The 22,673-nt window shown below is 41.3% G+C and overlaps 1 protein-coding gene across 14 annotated transcripts in view; it reads right to left on the minus strand.

The window, feature by feature from the left end:
* NRG3 (neuregulin 3) overlaps positions 1-21,567 on the minus strand; it is a 1,113,017-nt gene extending 1,091,450 nt beyond the window's left edge. For 3 of the 14 annotated variants that reach the window (XM_054522357.2, XM_024254123.3, XM_054522356.2), the window contains exon 1: positions 20,423-21,566. In XM_054522357.2, coding sequence (XP_054378332.2) covers positions 20,423-21,245 — 823 coding nt within the window. In that variant the 5' untranslated portion in view covers positions 21,246-21,566. Of the gene's footprint in view, positions 1-20,422 lie in introns of all 14 variants that reach the window. The other 11 variants (XM_054522350.2, XM_054522349.2, XM_054522347.2 and 8 more) reach the window with 5 other exon arrangements.
* Positions 21,568-22,673: the final 1,106 nt, after the last annotated feature.

A 22,673-nucleotide genomic window follows, 5' to 3' on the forward strand; every position in this document is an offset into this window, starting at 1 on the left:
AAGATGAATTTTAGCTTTCTCCAAAAATATAAATCATCTTACACCATCTCAGCATATGAAATCTTACTTAATAGTTTGCAGAATCTATCAAGATACACTTTGGGAGAAATGCTTCAGAAAAGTATTCTTTACTAAGCACTGAGCACCAGTTCTTAAAAACAATCAACCTGAAGAGAAATGGCACGAGATAGGATGGCGAGAAAGTGAGAGAGAGGGTTCTTCACTCTAGAGGCACATCTCCTCTCCTGCTTGTGTTCAGTGTGTCAGAAATTGAGATATCAGAGATTGACATACAACTCAGTTTCAAACTGAGCATCCCACGCTTCCAGAGCAATCATATAGAAAGGGCATGCTGGTTAAGTTGGCTTTTCTCAAAGGCTGAGAAATTCATGTCCAGATGCCTGGAAATGGATATCTTTCTAGTAAACAACATTGTGGGATTTAAATTTTCACAGCATCATTCTCCTCCTCTCTAACAGTCCTTACTAGCTTGAATTTTTCCCCCCAAAGACCAGTTCCTACCTACAATATTTAAGATAAAATTTAGCTCCCAAATTTAAATCCTGCAATTAGCTCATAGAATAAATAACATTTACCCTCTAGTAATGATTTCAATGTGCCCCAGTTACCACATATCTAAACACTCCTAGATTTCCAGTGTGCCAGTTATTAATCTGTGCAGCACCTTGGTTTATAAGATGGTTTGATATCTATGGATTTCAAAGCAGCCTAATCTAAGGAACAGCCATTCCCTCACTTTTTGCAAATGAGGACCCTGGGGCTCCTGGAGGCTCACTCCAGCAAGTTCAGGTATCTTAGAAGAAGCAAAACTCACATTCAAGCTCATCTTCCTGACTTAACATCCACTGCTCTTCCTACAACACACACTCCCACATATGGACATGCACACGTGGACACACACAGATCATAATCTCATCATTAAGAGTATAACTATGATCAAAAGAAAAACAACTATTACAGGCATTCTGATTCTAATTGCTGATTTTCAACCTAATTAAGATGGTAATAGCATCAGATAGTGAGAAACAAAACAAGATAACATCCACATTAAATGAAATCCAAAAGTCTACTGAATTAAATTGGTAGGGGTGCCTTTGGGCAGGGGTGGGGCTTAAAACTGCTGAGAGTATTGGGATTAATAATCTGAGTATGCAGATCTGTCAGTTTTGGGGCTGTTATTAGAATTTATCTATCTATGATATAACATTTTCAAGGTTTTTTTTAATGGCAAAAAAGGCAGAGACTAAGGCAGAGACTAAGGCAGCATCCCTCTATCTTAAAACTGCAATGCTTGAAGGATAGATTTGTCAATGATCAGCAAAGCCTTAATGGGGTCAGATTTTTTAACCCAAATCTAATTAATCAATTTCTGGTTTGAGTGTTAGCAATATGCTAGGGAAAGGCATGTGTAGCCCGACCAACCCATGCAGATAGTTGCAGTGCTGAGTCTTCCTGATGGTGATGGAGAAGACTGTGAGCCCAAGGGAAGCAGATGCCAAAAAACAGGCAGCTACAGGATGCTGCTGTGGCCCACTCTTACTCAGGTGCCTCTATTTTTATGATGTGACGTTTGAAAAGCCAGTGTCACTGGTGATTTGATGTTCACCCACCTCTCCACCGCCTCTGGCATGCACTGGGTTTCCATGGTATTTATTAGCGGGAACAGCAGTAGACTTGTGGTTGTTGGAGGCAGCGGCTGTCGCAAGGCCCAGGTGCAGAGCAGCATAGGCCACGCTTCCCTGGAAACGGAGTCTCTTCTCCAGCTCCTCCCACACCATGGAGCAGAACAGTGGAAACGAGGACAGAACGCTCAGGATGTGGGGCGGCGGGGGGAGGGCAGTCTCCATGCACTGTCTACACTCAGAGAGAGGCACAATTTAAGACCTCTAGACTGTTTTAAATTATTTTATGTTTGATTAGTGCGTGTGTTTCTGCTCCTATTATGAACTGAATTGTGTGCCCCCATTCGTATATTGAGGCCGTAAACCCCAGTGCCTCAAAAGATGACTGTATTTGGTGGTGATTAATTTAAAATTAAGCTCTTAGGATGGGTCCATGTGAGGATACAGTGATAAGGTGGCCATCTACAAGCCAAGGAGAAAGGCCTCAGAAGAAACAAACTCTGCTGCAGACACTTGATCTTGGACTTCCAGTCAGAAATGTTAGAAAATAAAAATAAATTATTTTTTTTACTTTCTTTCTTTTTTTTTTTTTTTTTTTTTGACACAGAGTCCAGGCTGGAGTGCAGTGGTGTGATCTTGGCTCACTGCAACCTCTGCCTCCTGGGTTCAAGCGATTCTCCTGCCTCAGTCTCACAAGTAGCTGGGACTACAAGCGCAAACCACCATGCCCAGCTAATTTTTGTATTTTTAGTGGAGACGGGATTTGGCCATGTTGGTCAGGTTGGTCTTAAACTCCTGACCTCAAGTGATCTGCCTGCCTCAGTCTCCCAAAGTGCTGGGATTACAGGCCTGAGCCACGACGCCCAGCCAGAAAATAAATTTCCATGCATAGTCCATGCAGTCTGTGGCATTTTGTTACAGCGGCCTTAGCTGACTGACACAGATGACTTCACACATTACCTGTGGACTCCATGTGACCCACTCTCTACCTACAACACTGTTCTTGAGTTTCAGGAAAAAAATCTTTTGTTACTAAATTATACTGGGGAGTTTTAGAACTTCTAAGGCCTCGGCTCTGCCTGACCACATCACTGCCTGCGGTGAAGCCCTCAGAGAGGCATCTGACATACAGCCCATGAAGACAGGACAGGCTCACTAGCCTCCACCATGAACTCTGCCTTCCACGGTAGTAGCTAACTAATGATATTTACTCTCATTTCTAACTAGAGAAATGCAAGATAAAAACCAAGAAGATACTCTTTTAAAACTATATGGCTAGCAAAAATTTTGTTAATTTGTTTTGTTGCTAATGAAATGCAAACACCTACGACAATCAGGGGATTTACGGGAGGATCGGCATTTTGACACTAATCAACAAGTATATATGAACTGCTCAGTCATCCTGGATGTGAATTTAGAAATTTCACATTTAAAAAAGTAAGCTTTTTTGCATATGTATTGGCAAAAAAAAAGTCCATTCCATACTGTGGATGTTCAGGGCATAATTTTATATAATAATGACGAACTCGAAGCAAAATAAATTCTCAAGAAGAGATATCCTCATTAGGTTTTAAAATGTAAATATACATCATCACAGAACCATTAAAGATAGGGTTATAGGGGTTTTGACAGAAATATTGTAACATGAAGTGCAAAAACCTAGCTAAAATTGTGCTAGAGTATAACTTCATTTTGCAAATAAAATAAATATTCCTAAAGCAAAAAAACTGGACTAATATTGAACAGAAAGAGAAGAGTAATTATCTCTGGGTGGTAGAACTACAGTTGACTTTTACTTTCCTCTTATTACTTATATTTTCTAATTTCCTATAGTGAAAATCCTCTGTTTAATAATAAGAAAAGCAAGTGGAAAAAAATGATAAACTAGCCACTTTGAGTTTGAACTAAATGTCACTGACTCTGTCGCAGCTCAGAGCTATCTTCTTTTAATTTTTAATTTTTGTTGCTACAGAGTAGGTGCATATATTTATGGATTACATGAGGTAATTTGATACAGGCATGGAATGACTCATAATCACAGCAGGGTAAATGGAATATCCATCACCTCAAGCATTTATCCTTTGTGTTACAAACAATCCAATTATATTCTTTTAGTTATTTTTAAATGTATGATTAACTGATTTTTGACTACAGTCACCCTGTTATGCTAGTAAATACTAGCTCTTACTCGTTCTATTTTTGTGTACCCATCAACCATCTCTACCTCTCCTGCAACCCCTCACTACCCTTCTCAGTCTCTGGTAACCATTTATCTACTCTCTATCTCCATGTACAGCTATGTTCTAATGTGAAAGATGGAGCCATATTCTGATATCAAAATCCCCTTGCCAACCAACATAACAGGAAATATTGCCTTTCATTGAGGTATATTTATAATAGGGCCCTAGGAATACCATTTTTTAGTCCTCTGTTCTTCTTGCAACACTCTTTGTAAAATTTAGCAAGTAAGAGTTCCATTTACTTAAGGGGGTGAGATATCATATCTAGAACTGGATGAATTTATTTATACTTTCAAATAAAATATTTTGTGTGTGCCCGCAATTCCTCCAGGGCTCCTCATACCCTTATTTTTGGAATATGTATATATATATACCCCTATATATATGTGTGTGTGTATATATATATACATATACTGCCACATATATGTATATATTTACATAAAGTGTGTGTATAATACACAAACATACACACACAAAGAGACACACACACTTTGCAATAACACACCTATAGCTGGCTACCAAGCTCTACATCTCCCAGAAGAAGGGGACGGAGTTCTTTTTTAAAGTTGTAAACAAGCAAAGTGCATCTGACTTTAGGACTTAACCAAGTCCCACCTATGTATCACATTGAAACATGGATATTATTAAATGCCAAACTGACAAATGTCCAACAGAAAATAAACTAACCAAACAAAAACAAAACCTTCATCTGTGTGTGTTTATATGTGCGTGGACAGAGCAAGACAGAGGAAGGGAGGTAGGGAGAGAGCGAGCCAGAGAAACCATAATTCAAAAAATTGCACTAAGATTCTAATCTCAAATTTAAAACCCTGGCCTCCTGGAATCTTTGCCACGTCTTATCCAACAGCCTCATTTACAGAAGAGCCTGAAATTCTAGAGATCAAGTAGTTTACCCTGGGGTCTCAAACAGAGGAGCAGAGCTGAGCCTGCATTCCCAAACCAGGTAGGGGCATCCCACTGTGTCTTAATTACTTTTCCCCCTTTCAAAACCACTGTCCCAATTATCTTATTTCCAACTTTCCACAGAAGCAAAGAAGAAAACAAATGTCACAAATACCAAGATTGTGCAAAGGAATGATAAACTTCCCTAAGACAAGACCCTCCAGCCTCTCCACAGTCTCCATGAAAATCACCTCCCTCATCTTCCTTGTGTTCATCAGGGCCTTCTATTCACAGTTTGCAACATGGCAGAGCATCTAAGTGGAAGTGGTAGACTAGGCATATGGAGATGAGGTAATAAGCCTGGATAATCTACAAACTCCTGAGTCCATGCTTAAATACCTTAAAGTGCGCCATATTGCCAATAGCACATTGCTGTCCATGCCAAACCTTACAGAGAGTACATGGTCAGGAATAGAACCATATAGTCCAATCATCAAACAAGCCTTTGGGAATAACCTTCCTTCTTTCAATCTCTTTCTCCCATGGCACATGACAACAAACCTTTTTCATCAAAAGCAAAAATATTCTCAAATGTTCAAAGAGCTCAACTTTCCTGGCATGAAAGCATCTCTATTTTGGAAAGGTTAAGAGGTTCACCCAATTTCATGTTACTGATAACTGAAGATTAAAGTGGACTTCCCAACTCAGCAGTGAAAAGAAATTAATGGAAAAGCTAGAGTACTCTTCCCAAAATGCAGCATGTGTGATTTATTTTTATGCAATTCATTTCATACCTTGTAGCTGATATCTGGAGGAAAGGAAGCAGTTCTACTAGGGGGAACAGATGATTTCATTTGGCAATGTAATAACGTCTGGGGAAATGTGAGAAAATTCAGTGGCAAACTTCAGCAAAGTGTCTGAGTTTAAAAGTATCACTGGCCAAAGATCACTCTTCTCAATGGCCTGCTTGCATAGAGACTCTCCTGTCATTATAAAGAGTTCACTGACCGGCAATTTAATTCAATTTTCAAAATGGAAGTGCAATACATAAAGACACTCTGTAGCTAGCAATTAAAGTCTTCAAACCCTAACACTTAGATATGCAGTTATTTTACAGCAATCAGGATGAGAACACACATATTCACTGTGAACGGTATTTTCCAATGGTAGGAATACACTGTGGAATACCAGGGAGCTGAGAGTTGTAGACTGAGTATGTTCATTATGTATTTATTTTTGTATAAGTGGATATGAGCAAGAGAGTGCAAACATCATGACAAAGGTTAATTTTGAAAAGATGTCAGCTTTCTATAGTTTCCTACAGATTAACATTACTCTGCTTGCTTTTTAATATTTCTTTTTATATCAGTGCTCAAATAAAATACTTAAATTGTTGTTTCCTAGCATCACAAAATTCTTACCACTGGTAACAGATTTTTTTTAAAAATTAATTTAGGGTTTCAAATGTTAAACGGATTCGGCAAGTTTCTCCCTTCCCCCACTCCAAACAAACCACTATTGCTTCTAGCCAATCCAACTAGCCGAAAGGCTTAAACCCTTCCTTGCCATTCTAGAAAGTAATTTTTCAGGTGCCAGTCCCTGCAGAGTTCAGATGCAGAAAGCCTGTCAGAAGGCACCAGGCAGAAGGACTGTGGCTCACAAGCGCATGGTCTACTTGACCTTTTCTCTTTAGGGTTAACATTTTTGTGTTATCTAGTCATTTAGAAGTAATAGAGCTCCTTAGACTTTTACAAGACTCAGCCATTTGCAATGTATTGGAGGAAACAGCATTTCATTATTTATCATAAATTACTCAGAGCCGCTTACAATGCAAGATGAGCATCAGTGTGGTACCACAAAAGGTCATTTAGAATCTTAAAAAACTCAGTGATGAAGGAGAAACACAGATTTGGATTTGATGCTCATTTTGTTAAAACCCTGATCTACAGCTTTGCCTTCCTTTCAAAAACCTCTTCTGATCAAATACAAAAAGACCTGAACAAATAACTTTAAAAAATATATCTTTATCTAAGTCAATAAAATAAACTAAAAATATTCCAAGCAAATAACACTTGTATATGTCAGCTGATGTATTATAAATGTTGACATCAGTGAAAATTATCTGATCAGTGAAAAATAGAAGAGAGATGCCATTGGCTATTAATACTAATTTAACACTTGCTCTTACACAGTGCTATAGCCCCTCTGTCTGGTAACAAGGAGCAACCAAGTAAGCCTGAGCAGGGGAGAGTGATGAACAGGATTCTTATCTGAAGGTTCTTCTCTAGGGTGAAAAACGTGGGTGACTCCACTAATTTTAGCTGCCAATATGTAAATGAACGGATGCAGTTCTCCAGTCCATGACAGGCACTCTCTGGCAGGCCGTGCAAGAGCCTCATCTTATACAGACTCCCAGCATATTCCTCACCACGTGATGAGTGCAGAAAGGAATCAACAGCAGCATTCCTTTTGAATCTGATGCGACGTCAGCATTCAATTCCAAAAGGTGCTGAGTGGCTTCTGCAAAGAAGACCTCAGATGGAACCAGAAGGGTGATGTGGCAATCAATTCATAAAGGAGTTTTTGCCTCTGAAAAATCTAAAGACAGTCACAGGTTAATTTAGGTGAGGCAGTGAAATCAAGAGTTCCTTCTTGTTATTCTTCTTGTATCTCTACTTGCAAATTTTTAGGTATTCGAAAGCTGTTATTTTGGGTTAAATCTAGGGCTTTGTTGATGCGACTACGGATAAACTAAACATCCTTAAAACACGCCAATTCTATTGCTTCTTGCAGCGCTTTGAAGAGGCATTGGAATGAAGTCAATACTTAAATATATCCAGCACAAATCAGAGACAATATCTTTAAATGATTTGGAACAAGTTAGCCTTAGAGAATCTTTAAAATTCGCTGCTCATTCCTCTCTCCAAGTCATCCTGGAAACCTCGCACCTTCTGAAAATATCACAGATATTGTATCACTTCCTTGCAACCCATTCTGACTGTGGCTTAACATAGAATCAAGCTGTGTCCTCCAAAACCCTCCCTCCTTAATCAGGTGCTGCTCCAAGGAAAAGGTGAGGCCGTCTGTCTACCAGGTCAGAACCCTCACTGGCTCCCATATAGGTGGGTGCATGCAAACTTCTACCTTTATTAATGACTTTCCCTCCCTGGGCCTCCCTTCTCTATTACTCTGCCTAAGGAAATTCTCCCTTGAAACTACCTTTCTCCCTCTAAGCACTACTTTCTGAAATGGCCTCATATGCTTTTACATTTGGAATCACACACTTCAGCACTTAATGATTCATTGGTACATATCTTCTGATCTTCTCAACAAAAACCACAGATAAAGATGATGAATTATCTTTCTTCTGTATATCACAATTTAATGTTTGCAGAACTGTAATAATGCATTCGCAGGATACAAGTGGGGTTTTACATGTGTTAAGATGTGTGAAAAGTGTGGCAACGTGTTATGTCAGGAACACTCCTGATATGAGTGAAATAGGGTTTTGTTGAATGTAAATACAAGGTGTCCACTCAGAAAGGCTTAAGTCAAAAGGGAATCTGGGTGTTTGCATGGAGTCTCACTAAGAGGGGATCCTGAGAACAAAGGAAAATGCTGAAGCCAGGAAGACCCTCTTTGCATCTGCTGGACTGTGAGACACCAACAACAACATTCAGAGCTACCATCCAGTCTCTGTACATGGAAAAATCTATAAACTCAGGCCACCACCCTGGTAGCATGAAGTGGTAAAGGCCAAAGGAATGTTCCTAAAGTTTTCTCTTATTTTTTCAAGTTAGTATTGATGTATACAAAAAGTGCACAAAAGTATAGAAGTTACTAAACTTTGATGAAGTGAACTCACTCATGTAACCAGCACCCATATCGAGCAGCACAATATTATCAATACAGGAAAACCTACATCTGGGTCCCCTTCCATTCACTACCTGCCCCTCCTCCCCAAAGATAATCACTATCTTGACTTCTAATTGTTACACAGTATATAAATAGAATCATATATTTGTTGGGGCTCTTTTTGACCACCATTGCATTTGTGAGCTATTTGAAGGACTTTGAGCACAACTCATCACCAAAGTTATGGGTCATGTGCCCTACAAATCACCACTCTCCAGTGGACTCTGGAGTCTCTCTATGTTCCAACCACTGAAAATTAATATAAGAATAAATATCTTATGACTCTGGGAGAGGCTTATAGCATCCAGTAAACCTTTGAACTGGTTATCCCACCCATTCATGTTTGACCAAACATCTCCTTTCTAGTACTCAGCACTATCAATTAGCCTTTGTGTTCTCTTTTCATTTGGTCCTTGAAATAGATCAGTTAGTTGATTAATATGTATATATAACCTATTGATTGCTATTGGCTATATCCTTCTATAGCAATACTACTAAGACTGTCTAACATCTGCAGACTGGAAGAGCCATTAAGTATCTCATTAAACTCCCATCTTCTATACCCTTATAAAGTCAAGGCTAATCATCAAAGGCCCAGAGTAAGAAACTCTGCCTTCAATAAGGCATTATTTCCCATGAGCAAATGGAAACGCATTTGTACTTCTACACATCTGCATTTCACAGCAGGAACCCAACTCTGTCAACACTTTAATGCTGACACCACCAATTAAGAAACAAACTCTTTAGACATAAAGAAAAAACAATCTTCACAGAACCAAGACCAATAACTGAACTGATTCATGGAGTATATTCTTTACTTTTTTCAAAAGTATAACAACTTCTAATTAGAAAAAAAGATAATTCATGAATAACTAAAACTTAGAAAATACAAAAAAGTACAATAAATTAAACAGCATCCCTATTCCAAAATCCAGAAAGACCTACCATGAACAATTTGGTATACTTCCTTTGAATACGGTTACTATATATTAAATCTAGTGACCAATAAAGCTTAATATTATGGACATCTTATATAATTTTCTACCCAAAGTTTTAGATAAAAATTATATACTAAACATTTCCCAAAAGCTTTAAAATTAGTACAACAAAATTTAATAGCTTTGTAATATCTATCACATGGGTAAACAAAATTTATTTTACTTATTATTTTATTTTAACTTAAAACATACAAATGCACATTCACTTGCCAAATATTTGGTTATAGAGCTCAAGGCTTTTCTCTGAGTAAACATCTGTTGTCCTTCTTATGAAAAACCATACCCATAATGTATAATGTGATTTTTCCAGTTTAGTTTATTGTGGAATAAAAACTTAACATGTGAAACAATACAAGTGCTAATTTCTTATGGATATATAAATATATTCTCATTAAACTTCTCACAACTTTGTCAACTAGAAGAAGCACTTTTTTTAAAGTGACTTATGTTTATGGATTATATCCAATGTAATGAACTTCGTTTTAATAGAAACCACAATTCACATATTTATAGAATACTTAAATGCATTACCCAATTACAGTAACAAAAACAATCAGCATAAACAGGTTTGGGAGCTAATATAACTAATACCTATTAACCAAGGCAGCTTCCATTTGGTTAAAACAGAAGTGCTACCAACTGTACCTGCTCGGCATGGAGTGGGCATTTGTCAGTTGTTTTTGTTTTTGTTTTTTAGTTTTATTTAAGTTCTGGGATACATGTGCAGGACGTACAGATTTGTTACATAGGTAAACAGGTGCCATGGTGGTTTGCTGCACCTATCAACCCATCACCTAGGTATTAAGCCCCGCGTGCATTAGCTATTTATCCTGATGCTCTACCTCCCCCATACCCGAAATGTGTTAGTTTTTTAATACAGAAATAGAGAGTATCATACTGAAAAGTCAATGAAATAGAATTCAGTCAAGCTATCATGTAATATAAACATTTCTACAGCCCATTTTTTAAAAAATTCTGCAGTCTCTAGATTTTTCCACCGTGCTGAAAAAAGCTTCGGTCTAACAATAAATTTGGGCAAACAACCCCAGTGGCCCCCCTCATAGACTAACAATAAGTACAACTGTCATTGTTAGTTTATGGGACTCATTTACAGTCTTACAGGATGTTGACAATACAATCTTTCTGACACTACAGTATTCCTATCCTTCAGCATGGCTATTCAAATGAGTGTTAGGTGATCTTAAAACTTGATCTATTTCCATTTTCTTTTTATAAGTTTGTAAAAGTAACGATCTCAACTATCTTTTACTTTAACCAAAAGAGAATTTTTTTCTTCTAGCTAAAAGAACACTTGGCAAACAAAAATGTCAAGCAAGTAAGCAATGATTGGGTCTAGTTTGTAGTACCCCTGGCAGAATATCAAGGTCTCACCAATGTTCCCCTTCTTAGAACTGGTAGATAATCAGTGATGGGTACCTTGCAGTGTGGCTCCAAGATGGAATTCAGATGTTCTGCGGCAGGCACTGTATAGCTCCAACTCCCATCATTGATTTGGTAGAGTCAGTACTTTAGTGTCTACAGAACTAAAAGGCTATCATTCCAAATGCTCCCTGACACTTTTCCATTGATCAGTCTCAGCATACACTGCAGTCACTATTGTAACCAAAAGTAAGCTTGGAATGGGCAGAGAAGACAATTTTGACTGGATTTTAGGAAGCAGAGGAATAAAGTCTGTAACCGTTTTCTGACATTGTTATATTGAATCACCTACAAGCAGCCATAAGAGAAAATAGTTAAAAAGATCAAGGAACAGAAGTTTAGAGGTAGGGAACTGTTGCTCAATGGGTACAAAGATTTCGTTATGCAAGAGGAATAAGGTCTAGAGATCCATTGTACAACATAGTACTTAGTTAACAATATAATACTGCATACTTAAAAAAGAAGATAGATTTCATGTTAAATGTTCTACCTAAACAAAATTAAAACCACAAGAGAACACAAGGAAATTTTTGGAGGTGATGGATATGTTTAGAACCTTGACTGTGGTGATGGCATTAATAGGTATATGCATATGTCCAAACTCATCGATATGTACACATTAAATATGTGCAATTTTTTGTACAGTCATCCTTTGGTATTCCAGGGGGAATAGTGCCAGGATTCCTCTCCCCCAGGCTATCAAAATCCTAGGATGCCCATGTCTTTTACATAAAATGGCCTAGTATTTGCATATAACCTAAGGATAGCCTCCCATATAGTTTCAGTCATCACTAGAGTACTTACAAGCTGTGTAAATGCTATGTAAATAGTTGTTATACTATACTTGTTTCTTATTCGTATTTTTAATTGTTGTGTTGTTGTTTTTATTTTTAAATATATTTTTGATCCCTGGTTGGTTAAATCCACAGATGCAGAACCCAAGGATATGGAGAGCCCATTGCATATCAATTATATATCAACAAAACTTAAAAAATAAGAAGACAACATTCAGAGCAACAGATTCTTTATCTTTTACCAAAACATCTGAATTTCTCCTTAGACAGAAAACCCAGGCAATTTCTCTAGTTAGATTCCGTCGTATCAAAGCAAAGAACAGGTACAGTGCAGGTGAGCTATTTATGGAGTTTACAGTGGCAAATGCCACCATCTATGTGTAAAGTGCTTGACGGAAGCAATGTACAAATGGATATAGTGACACTATAACAGTGAATTAGGTAAGTAAGACTGAGGTGGGGAGAGATGACCCGTAAAACACTCCTCCAGTCTTCTTGATTATCCAAACAATTTCTGCAAGTCCTAGGCAAATTATATATCCTAAGCCCAGCTTGATTAACTCTATCAGTGAGATAATCAAACCTAGGCTGCAGGCCTAGATATGACTGTTTTTCAATCCTTATTTCAAAAATAAATAACACAAAGAATGTACAGTGCTACATGCCCAGGCACACGGTAACCCTCCACATACGGTAGCTGCCGTTTTTATTATTACTTAAATTCTTAAGCCCCTTCCAAGACTGATTATCTGTGACTAATCCTTCTACATTACTAAAAGTAAAATTCAAGCTACAGAAATGAAAAAAATCTGATGATGATGAGGGTGTGGCTTTCTCTTTTAGTGGATTTCTAGCTTCCTGCCAATTCACGGAAATCATGCCAGAGGTTGCATGTAGTCATGGGAAGGTATCTGAGGAGGAAGGCTGATATATTTAAGAATTCTTATCAAACGTTTAGCATAAAAATTCTATTCCCATAACCCTGGCTGTAACATACTAATGCTAAAGTAGTTGCATGGATTCAGCTGACCTTTTCTTTAAAAAAATGTTCATATGGCCTATGTTGCATCCATGATACACACTATCACTTCCAGGAAAAGGCCTCAAAGACAAAATCTTAGCACTAGAAGCTGCTAAACTTCCATTATTAAACTTAATTCTGAATTCAGTTTGTAGGTTTGTTTCTGACTAATCCCTTTTTAGGCCCAGGAATGGCAATCTATGATTTATGTACAATCACCAACCTGTCTTGAGAAATAAAAGCTTATAACAACAAAAAGTAATACTTTAAGATATAATTCAGGATGAGATTTCCAACAAATACAGATTTGAAGAAATATATTTCCAAAATGCTAATATTAAAGTTCCCCAAAGTACAAATACAAACAGTATCTTTAAAAGAGCTCCTTGATGGATACAATCAACCTATTAATTCTTGAGAACCTAATTCACAGTAACTGCTAAGTGGCCAAGGGAATGCAGCGCAGGCACGCCTATTTTCACATAAATTCTCTCCAAAATCTAAAGACCCAATGACAGTTAGTGCAGGGATGGCACAAAAGGGCACCTTGGACATATTTTGCTTTATCAAGAATTTTTAGATTTCAGATTTCCAGATCATTCAGCAATCTCACTCATTTTCTCCCAAATTTCAGCTCCTCTCTTTGATAAACATATGCTGGAAATAGGCTTTAAAAAACACCTACCAAGCAAAGAATGAGAAATGATGACCTCCAGTTTGTGGTTCAACTTCCAAGGTGATTTGAGGTAGGATTCCAGACTATATTTTATTGTGTGTGCCAGGATATCAGAGAGGAATATAGGAAAAACCCAAGGGCATATAAGAACAATAATCTTTCATTGTGATGAAAGATCCCTCAAGCTAGGTAACAAACCAGCTCCAATATTTCAACCGAATTCAATAGTCTGATGTGCTCTTGGATGAAAATAACCAGTCTATCTACTTCCCATTTCACTTGACATAAAAACAGTGACTGTTTTTCAGCTTATAAACTCTTTTGGGATTGGCATACAAGTCAGGTTACTGTCATCAACCTCATTCTACCAGGGGAGGAAGTTAAACTTCAGAGAGATTATATCAGTTCCTAAAGGTTGCACAGCTATTATAGAACTCACGGCTAGAGGTTTTATATAGAAATATACAAACAAATATTGTTTATAAATATATATGTATCATACACACACACACACACACACACACACACACACATACATTTGTTACCCTTCCATGAGAGTCCCTAAAAAATATGCTTATGACTGACTCTCATTTCTAATACTGTTACCTCCTAAAGGAATCACTTCCTTAACCTAACTCCTCTTAGCCAACTGGCTGTCACCACACTGCCTGGCAGGAACACACCAATGGGGCCCACTGCACACCGAAAGGGACACAGCCACCAGGCCAAGCTCAAGGAAACCTACACTCCGCTGCAACTGCCAGCTGAGGTGTGCACTTAACAGTACTCAGTTGGGATAATAGATTTGTTTATGTCAGTTGTTCTTATGCTAATATGTAATTTACTTAAATATTATGTAAACCAGTGATATATGATTATGGAAATGAAAGATGATTGTAGTTTCTATCAAAATGTAGTTGAATGCTATGAAGAAACTCCAAAAGGTAAGTTGCTTTTTAAAGCATAAAAAAAGAAACTGAATCATATAGACAAGAAAACTGCAAGAGATGCCCACGGCAAGGGTTTATTATTGTATTTATAAAGAATCTGCATACGGATTCCTTCACTAGTGTCTTTAAAAAAAAAAAAAAAGCTGGTAATTACAGGTGTGGCTAATTAAAAAAAAAAAAAAAAAAAAAGCAAAGATGCTAAACTTAAACCAGTAGACACATACTTAGAAAAAGCCTTCGCCCTAACATCAAGACATGGGAGGCTGAATGTTGTAGTGATTATAAGTTTTATTTTAATTGTCTGCTTTATGAACCATTGCTTTTACAAACTTTTGGAGTCAACCAATTACTTAACAGCATTGCAATGCCCCCAGATAGATACTTAGTAAACATTTGAAACATGTGATATATATTATGAAAATATAATTATATGAATGTATATGATAGCTTATGTTCAATTGCTCAACTGTGTTGTGGAATCAGATAAAAATGCTATCGAAATTAACATGGTTTGTATACCAATCTATGGGGGGAAAGAAATGACCATTAGCTTCCATCAAGTTTTTGGAATCCTTAATTATTGTTTTAAATCACCAAGACAGTTTAATAACTCAATTCCCTAAATGAGTATTTTTTTCCTTAACTTTCTACATCATCTTAAGCAGTCTAACTTAAAAGAAGGATTAACTTTTAAAACAACTTGAAGCAACATGTTAAGCATATCTAAGAAATTTCATTTAATGAGTATTGACTCCTTGTACTCTAGGCTAAGAAAAAAAGGGCAAAAAAAAAAAAAAAACACAAAAGCCTGAAAGAAGCCTTCAGTCAGAGCCATGATTCAACTATAAAATACTGGAAGGTGGGTGTACAGGAAGTCTTAGAGGAAGAGTGAACTGGAAAACCAAACTAAACATGTGTCTAACGATTTTATTTATAATTGCATGAATAGAAAACATTTATTTAGGTAAGTTTTGATTGTGATATTGCAAAGTTTCAAAGACAGTCCATTGCTCATTTCAGTATGTATATGGTTCTGGAGGGAACACTTTCTTGGGCGGATAAGTAAAATTTCTAGGATCTCAAAATGTATTTGTCAACGCAGTACCAGCTCTGTCCTTACCCAACACACGAGTCTAAAGATAAAAGCAGCTAGAAAGAAAGAAAAATGAATTTCAGTTCTATTCAGAAGCAATTCAAATGCATTTTACAGACTTAGATTTATGACTATTCCCTTGCTCTTATATATTTCAGGGCCAACTTTCATGTTCCATTTTTGACATCCCAGATAGAATATTGAGATATGTTTGGCATTGAAGATAAGAGGTTATGAGGAAAGAATTTCTACAAAAGCAAGTTGAAAATAAGCTTTCTTCTCATTATGTACAAAGGGGAGGAAGGGCTGAGTAGCTCCAGAGAGAAGAGAGATGGTATTCCTCTACATCCTGGATCTCCCAGGATGGCACTGATTTCAAACTGCACCAACACTCCTGTTGTTGCCCAAACTGAATTTAGAAAAGCTTCAGTAACAGCGAGAAATTGCCAGAAATCAGCTGTTTTTTTTGTTGTTGTTGTTTTTTTTGGTCAGGTTTTGAAAATAGCACAAATATAAAGGTAGCTGGATTCACAAATTAAACCTGCAGAAGGGACTCTCAATTAACAACAACACCTCCTATCCCTCACCTCAGTCTGAAGAACTGGGGAGGAATGCTTAAACCACATTGTCTTAATGCACGGAGACCAATGAGTCCAAACTAAAAAGGGCCCTAAAAATATCCTTGCCAACACACCCACCCCGCCCTCTTTTTTTAATTAGGACCATGAAGTGCAACATAAGTGTGTAACAGTAAAATTGTACAGCATAATTGATTAAAGCAGAAAAGTCTCATAATCCTGAATTAAGGCCAAAGGAAATCAAAACATACTCAGGTTGCAGCATGTGCTCATAAAAAAAAGCTCTCAATTGGATTTTATAAGAAATATTGATCCTGAGCTCTGAATCCTCTCACTTTGGCTACCACGCATGATTGGGGTCAGTACCTTCTATGCTGGATGCCTTTGAAGGCCTCGACTCATGTATACAGAATACAACTTACAGGAGTAACTTTATTTAAACAAATTATATCTGAGGCTCCTTATAAAGCAAACAAGTGTACTCTTATTTAAGGAATGAAGATGTTGAAAAGAATAAATAAGAAAATAGTTGATTTTATCAATGCCTCTCTTAAAAATTACAGTAGGTATGACTAGGTAAAGTTTTATAGAAATAGACATGATTAAATTAAAATTGCCTCCATACCTTGCTTAAACATCAAATGTACATTCTACATTTATTTCTTCTTAAATACACTATTTGATATTTGTGATGTTCATTATAATTAACCATATACCTTCCAAATCTAACCCAAAGAAACACCTATAAAAAGAGGCTCTTTGTCTTTAGTATTTGAATTTAGCCAATGACTCCGGGCTACCACCTGTTAAACAGTATTTTCAGCTTAGTAAAACAATTTTATGTCTCTAAAACAATCCACATTTGCATTGGCAACATTGTACAACTATACTTCAAATCTGAAAACGAAATTGAAGGAGCTGTAAAAGGGAAAGGCTGATTGTACACTGGTCAAAATCACTGTTTTCTACTGTGTGTAGTGACCTCCTCCCTTTGGCTTGAAAAACTTGTAAATTAACCTATACTTTCAAATACAAAATGCTTCAAAGATGTTTCTGGTGAAATAATCTCCCCTGGCGATATGTTTAAGACATTCATTTTTAGAGTCTGAAGTGCAAGCAAGTACTAGGCAACTGGAAACCCAAGAATCCCAGGAACGCTGAAGAAAGTTTTGGTCCAGCTCACGGCCTAAACGGTGGAGGACGGGAAGAGAAGAATCAACTTGCAAACCCTCCTTTCTCCTCCTGCCTTTAAAGTTCAATCCTTCTTCGTCTTTAATCCTACAGAAAATTAGAAACAGTTCTCTAACTGGGCTTTCCCCATAGCAAAAATAGCTTTTGCTTGAAAAAATCCTATTATCCATTAGCAAGCATGTTCATTGTCAGTGAACCAGCCTCTTCCACTCCAAAGAGCTATGCTGCCGTTTACAGACAGGATCCTTCTGATTGATCTAAGATGAACACAAAGACACTCATTCCATAAGCCTTCAGGTATCCAATGCAAGAGCAAAGATCCTGGCCGTTAAAGAATTTGTGGGTTAGTCAAAAAACCAAAGCATCATCCTTAACCATTTTCCAAGTACTACAACAGAATCCATTACTTTCATTTAAAAAAAAAAAAAAAAACAGAAAGGACGGAAAAGACCCACTAAAGTATGGAGGTAGGAGCTGGGGAAAAGAAAATTTCTCTCCTGGGAACTTTACGGGCATAATCGAGACAAGTAAAAAAAATATGAACGCCAGTGATTCAGGCTTTTTTCAATCCTACAGTAGCATTGCTGATAATCTCTCAAGTGAAATCTTAATTTCCTTTTGTTAATCATCCTGCAATCTTGGATGAAAAAAAATAACTAAACTATCCTCTTTCTTCAAGTCACCATACAACTTGCCTATTTAAACACGTTTTATGAAAACTACATAATCCACTTTTCTTTAAAATTTCCCTTGTTTACAGATGCAAACCAGGTCAATTTCAGCTGGATTTTGCATACTTGTATTACATACCTTAATTCAACTTCTTGTAAAGGTTTAAAAAAGAGAAAGAGCTGAACCTAAGATACAAATACAACAAATACTGCTTATATGTCTATGTGAACATTGACACCATTTACAGATTTTTCCCCTCTTTTCCTTGGGGCTGAGGGCCCTGTCAATAATCATTACTTATTAAACAGGCTGCCATTCCCATCCACAGAATGTAGGAAGAGAGCATAGAGAGGTAGAAATAATTACCTTGGGCTTTTCTTTAAAGACCTCCAGAATGGTACACAAGGAAATCAATTGAGAAAGAACATGCAATACCCCTACCATGTGTAGTCCCCCTCCTCTCCCAACGCACACAAGGGTTGGAGGTATACCACACTCCATTATTCTATCAACTGCATCAAAAGAGCAGATCAAAAATCTGGGGTCTTCAGGGTAGACTCATTTTCAATCCATTGAATATGCTCACACATACACTCATGAATCCTTTATCCTTCTACAAAACGCAAGCTAGATTTGTTGAGTGGAGGCTCTAAACACCTCCTGAGAAAATGTGCTCTCAAAAATGACTGCTTCAGCCAAAGGAGAGAGAAGCAGCAAGTTACTGGCTCTACTGCCATTCTGGTTTGTGGCAGATTCCTTCCTTCCCTCCTTCCTGTCTCCCAATTTATCTTCTAGACTATTTTTTCCAAAGCAAAGTAGGTTTGCTTTTTTTTCCTCCCTTTCCCTCTCCTGGACCTTACTTACAAATACACTAAATTCTTTAAAAAGAAAAAAGTTTCAAGGGTTAAGTAACACCCAGGGTAAGATCATAGGGCAGGGAAATGAAAAATTAGCAGATGACTGAAAGCAAACCCAGTATTCCCACCATCACTGAAGAGTTAATGATGAACACTCTTCCTTTCTCTCAGATGCTATGGCTCAAAACACAAATACAATATAAAGACAGCATAACCAGACAGTTTTTTGCAAAATAGCCTTGCACAGAACTTGAACTAGCAGGCTGGGGTTTGTCCTAAATAACCTTCACAGGTTGCATAAACTGTTCCCATATCCTGATCAGATCAGCTTAAAAGACACCTGAGATTCCTTTGAATAAGAACAAGGTGGGGGGTGGGGGTGGGAGGTCAATTAGTCACCTACAACATTTATAAAAATGTTGAGAAAATACGCACTTTCTATACAAATAAACAGAAAGCTATCATGCTTTGGGTATACTGGCCCATACTGAGCCCAGGTTGAAGATGCTACATTCTAACGTTGACATGTTTCCAAACGGTTGGATGTTCTCACCCTTGAGTGCAGAAAACTCTCAACTCGTCTGTATTTTTCAGGCACAGAGGGAGAGTAGATAAGGTGCACACCCCACCTTTGGGAACGGAACAAAAGCAAAGGCTTGGCAGGGCTGAAAAAAAACTCCTCCTTCGTCAGGACCCTAGAGGTGGCAGCTCTGCAGGGCTCCCTTCATATTTCCTCCTAGTTAACTCACTCTCGGCGGTCATGGAATCAATGTCTACACCTTGGAATGGCCACGGGCAGGCTAGGAGGTCAGTTCAGCCCTTTGCCTTGGGGATCGCCTCCTTTCCCCAAGTCTTCCAATGGCTTCTAATTAACGCTTTCTGGTTCCTGCCCAGGTCAGGGCTGCTGGAAGCGTCCTCAGCTACATTCTACCATTATCTCCATCAACTCGTCACCCCACACATGGACATAACTTCCTTTTGTGGTTTATCGTCGGTCAATTTGCATGTGCTTTGCTTTCTTTCCTTCCTACCGGCGGGCGGAGAAGGGGCTCAGTGCCTTCGGGAAGGCCCTCTCTCCCTCCCCGGCCCTCTACTGGAGCGGGATCGGGATCCGGCAGCTCGCCAGCAGGTCTGCAGTGAGGAGGGATTGCACTCGCGTTAACCCTTTGAAGGGAGTTGGAAGATCTGTTCTCATTTGGGACCCGCTAAAGTGGGGCCAGTGGAGCCTGACAATCTCCCTCCCGTTCCTACACGCCCCCACGCCCCCAGAACCAGAGCAGGCTGGCACCTTCTTCCCCGCTGGTGGACAGTTTTAATCAGCTCTCACTCTGCCCCAAACCTGGGATGGGGGAGGGGGCTTGCTAGAAGGCAGGCGGCGAGGGAAAAAGACAGCAGGAGGGCAGAAAGGAAACTCAGTAGTAAATCATAGTTGAGACACAGTGTTTACTTACGAAATTTGGGGCTGGTGCTAGTTTCTGGTGTGGTGGTGGTAGCGGAGGAGGAAGAAGAGGAAGAAGAAGAGGCAGCATCCTGAAAAGGTGACAGGGTCCAGGAGGGAGTAGAATCGTGAAGGTAGGAGGAGGTAGCGTATGCCGCAGTAGGCCAGGAGGGCATTGCCTGGGTACTTGGGGTTCCTGGTACCGGGGGTCGGGAGCCCGGCGTGCTGCTACTGAAGAACGGGGCCGTGGTGGACAGGACCGTCGGGGGGGCCGCAGTGTTCCGTGCTGTGGTGGAGCGCGGGCTGGCCCGGATGGGCACCCGGTGCCCGGGGAAGCGAGTGGGCGCCCGCGTGATGGTGGTCAGGCGAGTGCTAATCCGGTTGGGCGTCCTGGAGGAGGCGGCACCCCCGGCGGAGGGGGTGGCGGGGGACGTGGTGGAAGTGGTTGTGGTGGTGGTCTCCATGGCCTTGGGGAAAGAGCTGGGCTTGGAGAGGAAGAAGGGGTCCTGGCCCATCCCCTTGGAGTCCACTAGGTCGGTGGGCACGTACTCCTTGACGGAGCCCACCACGATCCATTTGAGAAGCATGAGACTGAGCCCCAGGCCGATGAAGCCGATGAACAGAGGTACCACGCACAGCCACGTCTGCTGCCGGTTCCACACGATGCAGTCGCTACAGCGTAACTCCCGGGGGGGCTCGGCCGCCCCTTCGCCGCCGCCGTCCGGGCCCCCGCCCGCCGCTGCCGCCGCCGCAGCCGCCGCGGTGCCCTCCTCGGCCGAGGCGGCGGCTGCCGAAGCGGCACCAGGTGGCGAGGCAGCGGCCGCCCCTTCACTCATCCTAGGAGCCGGTCTTCACCTTCGCCCCCCCGAGGGCCGCGCCAGAGGCATGGGGCCGCGCGGGCCGGGCGCTGGCGCGGGCTCCGGCGGCGGCGGCGGCGGGCTCGGGCGCAGGCAGCGGCCGCGGCGGCCGCATGCAAATCCGCTCCCTGCCCCCACGCCCCTCCCCCCGAGAGGCGGGCGGCGGGCGGGGAGGAGAAGAGCGGGGGAGGGGACGGGGCCGGGGAGGGGGCGGTGAGGAGCGCGGAAGAGGGGCGAGACGGGCCCCCGGCGCCTCCGGTCGGTCAGAGAGCGACGGGGCGCGTCTGCAGCCCGCCAAGCGGCCTCCTGCGCGCCGGGGCCCCGCGCCCGCTGCTGCTGCTGCTGCTGCCCGCCGCCTGCGTGCGCTCCAGCAGCGCCGGCATCCTCGGGGCACCGCGCCCAGCCCGCTCCCTGGGGCGCCCGCTCGCGCCGCGCCTGGGCCTCGCGCCGCCTTCAGTAGCCCCGCCAGCCGGTCGCGGGGTGCCCGGTGCCCGCCGGCCGCATTCCGACACAGAGGGCCGGCCTGGCCGCCGCGATCTTCGGCGGCTGCTCAGCGAGCCCGGGCGGTGAGGTGCACCTGTTCTTCAGCCGGCCCGCAGCCAACCCTCGGCCAGCACTCTTCCGGAGAGACCAATCCCAGCGCAGCGCGGAGGGCTAGCGGCTCGGCTCGCCTCGCTCCAGCCGTTCGCTGCTGCGCGCCGCTGCCGCCGCTGCCGCCGCCGCCAGAGAGTCAAACTCCAGCGAACCGCGCCGCTGTCGCCGCCGCGAGCCAGGGGCTGGGGGCGCACCGGGCGCCCGCGGCGGGTGCGGTCTGACCCGCCTCCGAGGGACCCAACAAGCAGGCAGAGGATCGGAAATCACGCCCCGGAGCCCTGCCCGGTTGAGCGTGGGGGACGAAAGCGGGAGACTGCGTCGGGGGTCCCGGGGGACGCAGACCCCGGGCCGAGGGCGTCTCCAGGAGGGCTCTGGCTGCCAAGCGGGTGCGTGTGTGTGTGCAGAACCGCCGCGGCGGGCTGGGATTCGGGCAGAGTAGCGCCTCCCACCAGCACCTAATGCTGGTTTCTTAATGCACACAAGATAGATAAATGATCCAAGCAAACCACCATTTGGGCGGGGGGGGGGGCAAAAGCAGCTCCCGACCGATTGTGAGCCCGTCTCCTGTACGGATCCAGTGGGGTCATAGACTGACGCTGCTGGGCGAGGGGGCGGGGGCGGATGCGGGTAGGAGGGTGCCCGTGCCCTCCCTGCCGGATGGCGGTGCGGCTGGATGGAAGGCCACCTTTGCCTGAGTTCCTGAGAGATGCAAGTGGAGCAGAAGACCTTTGTGTAATCGGACCTATCAGATATCTCCAAGCCATTTAAGTGAACTTGCCTTAAAATACTGTCTTTACGTGTAAATGTACGCAC

Source organism: Pongo abelii, chromosome 8 (genome assembly GCF_028885655.2).
Source record: "Pongo abelii isolate AG06213 chromosome 8, NHGRI_mPonAbe1-v2.0_pri, whole genome shotgun sequence".
NCBI classification, from domain to species: domain Eukaryota; kingdom Metazoa; phylum Chordata; class Mammalia; order Primates; family Hominidae; genus Pongo; species Pongo abelii.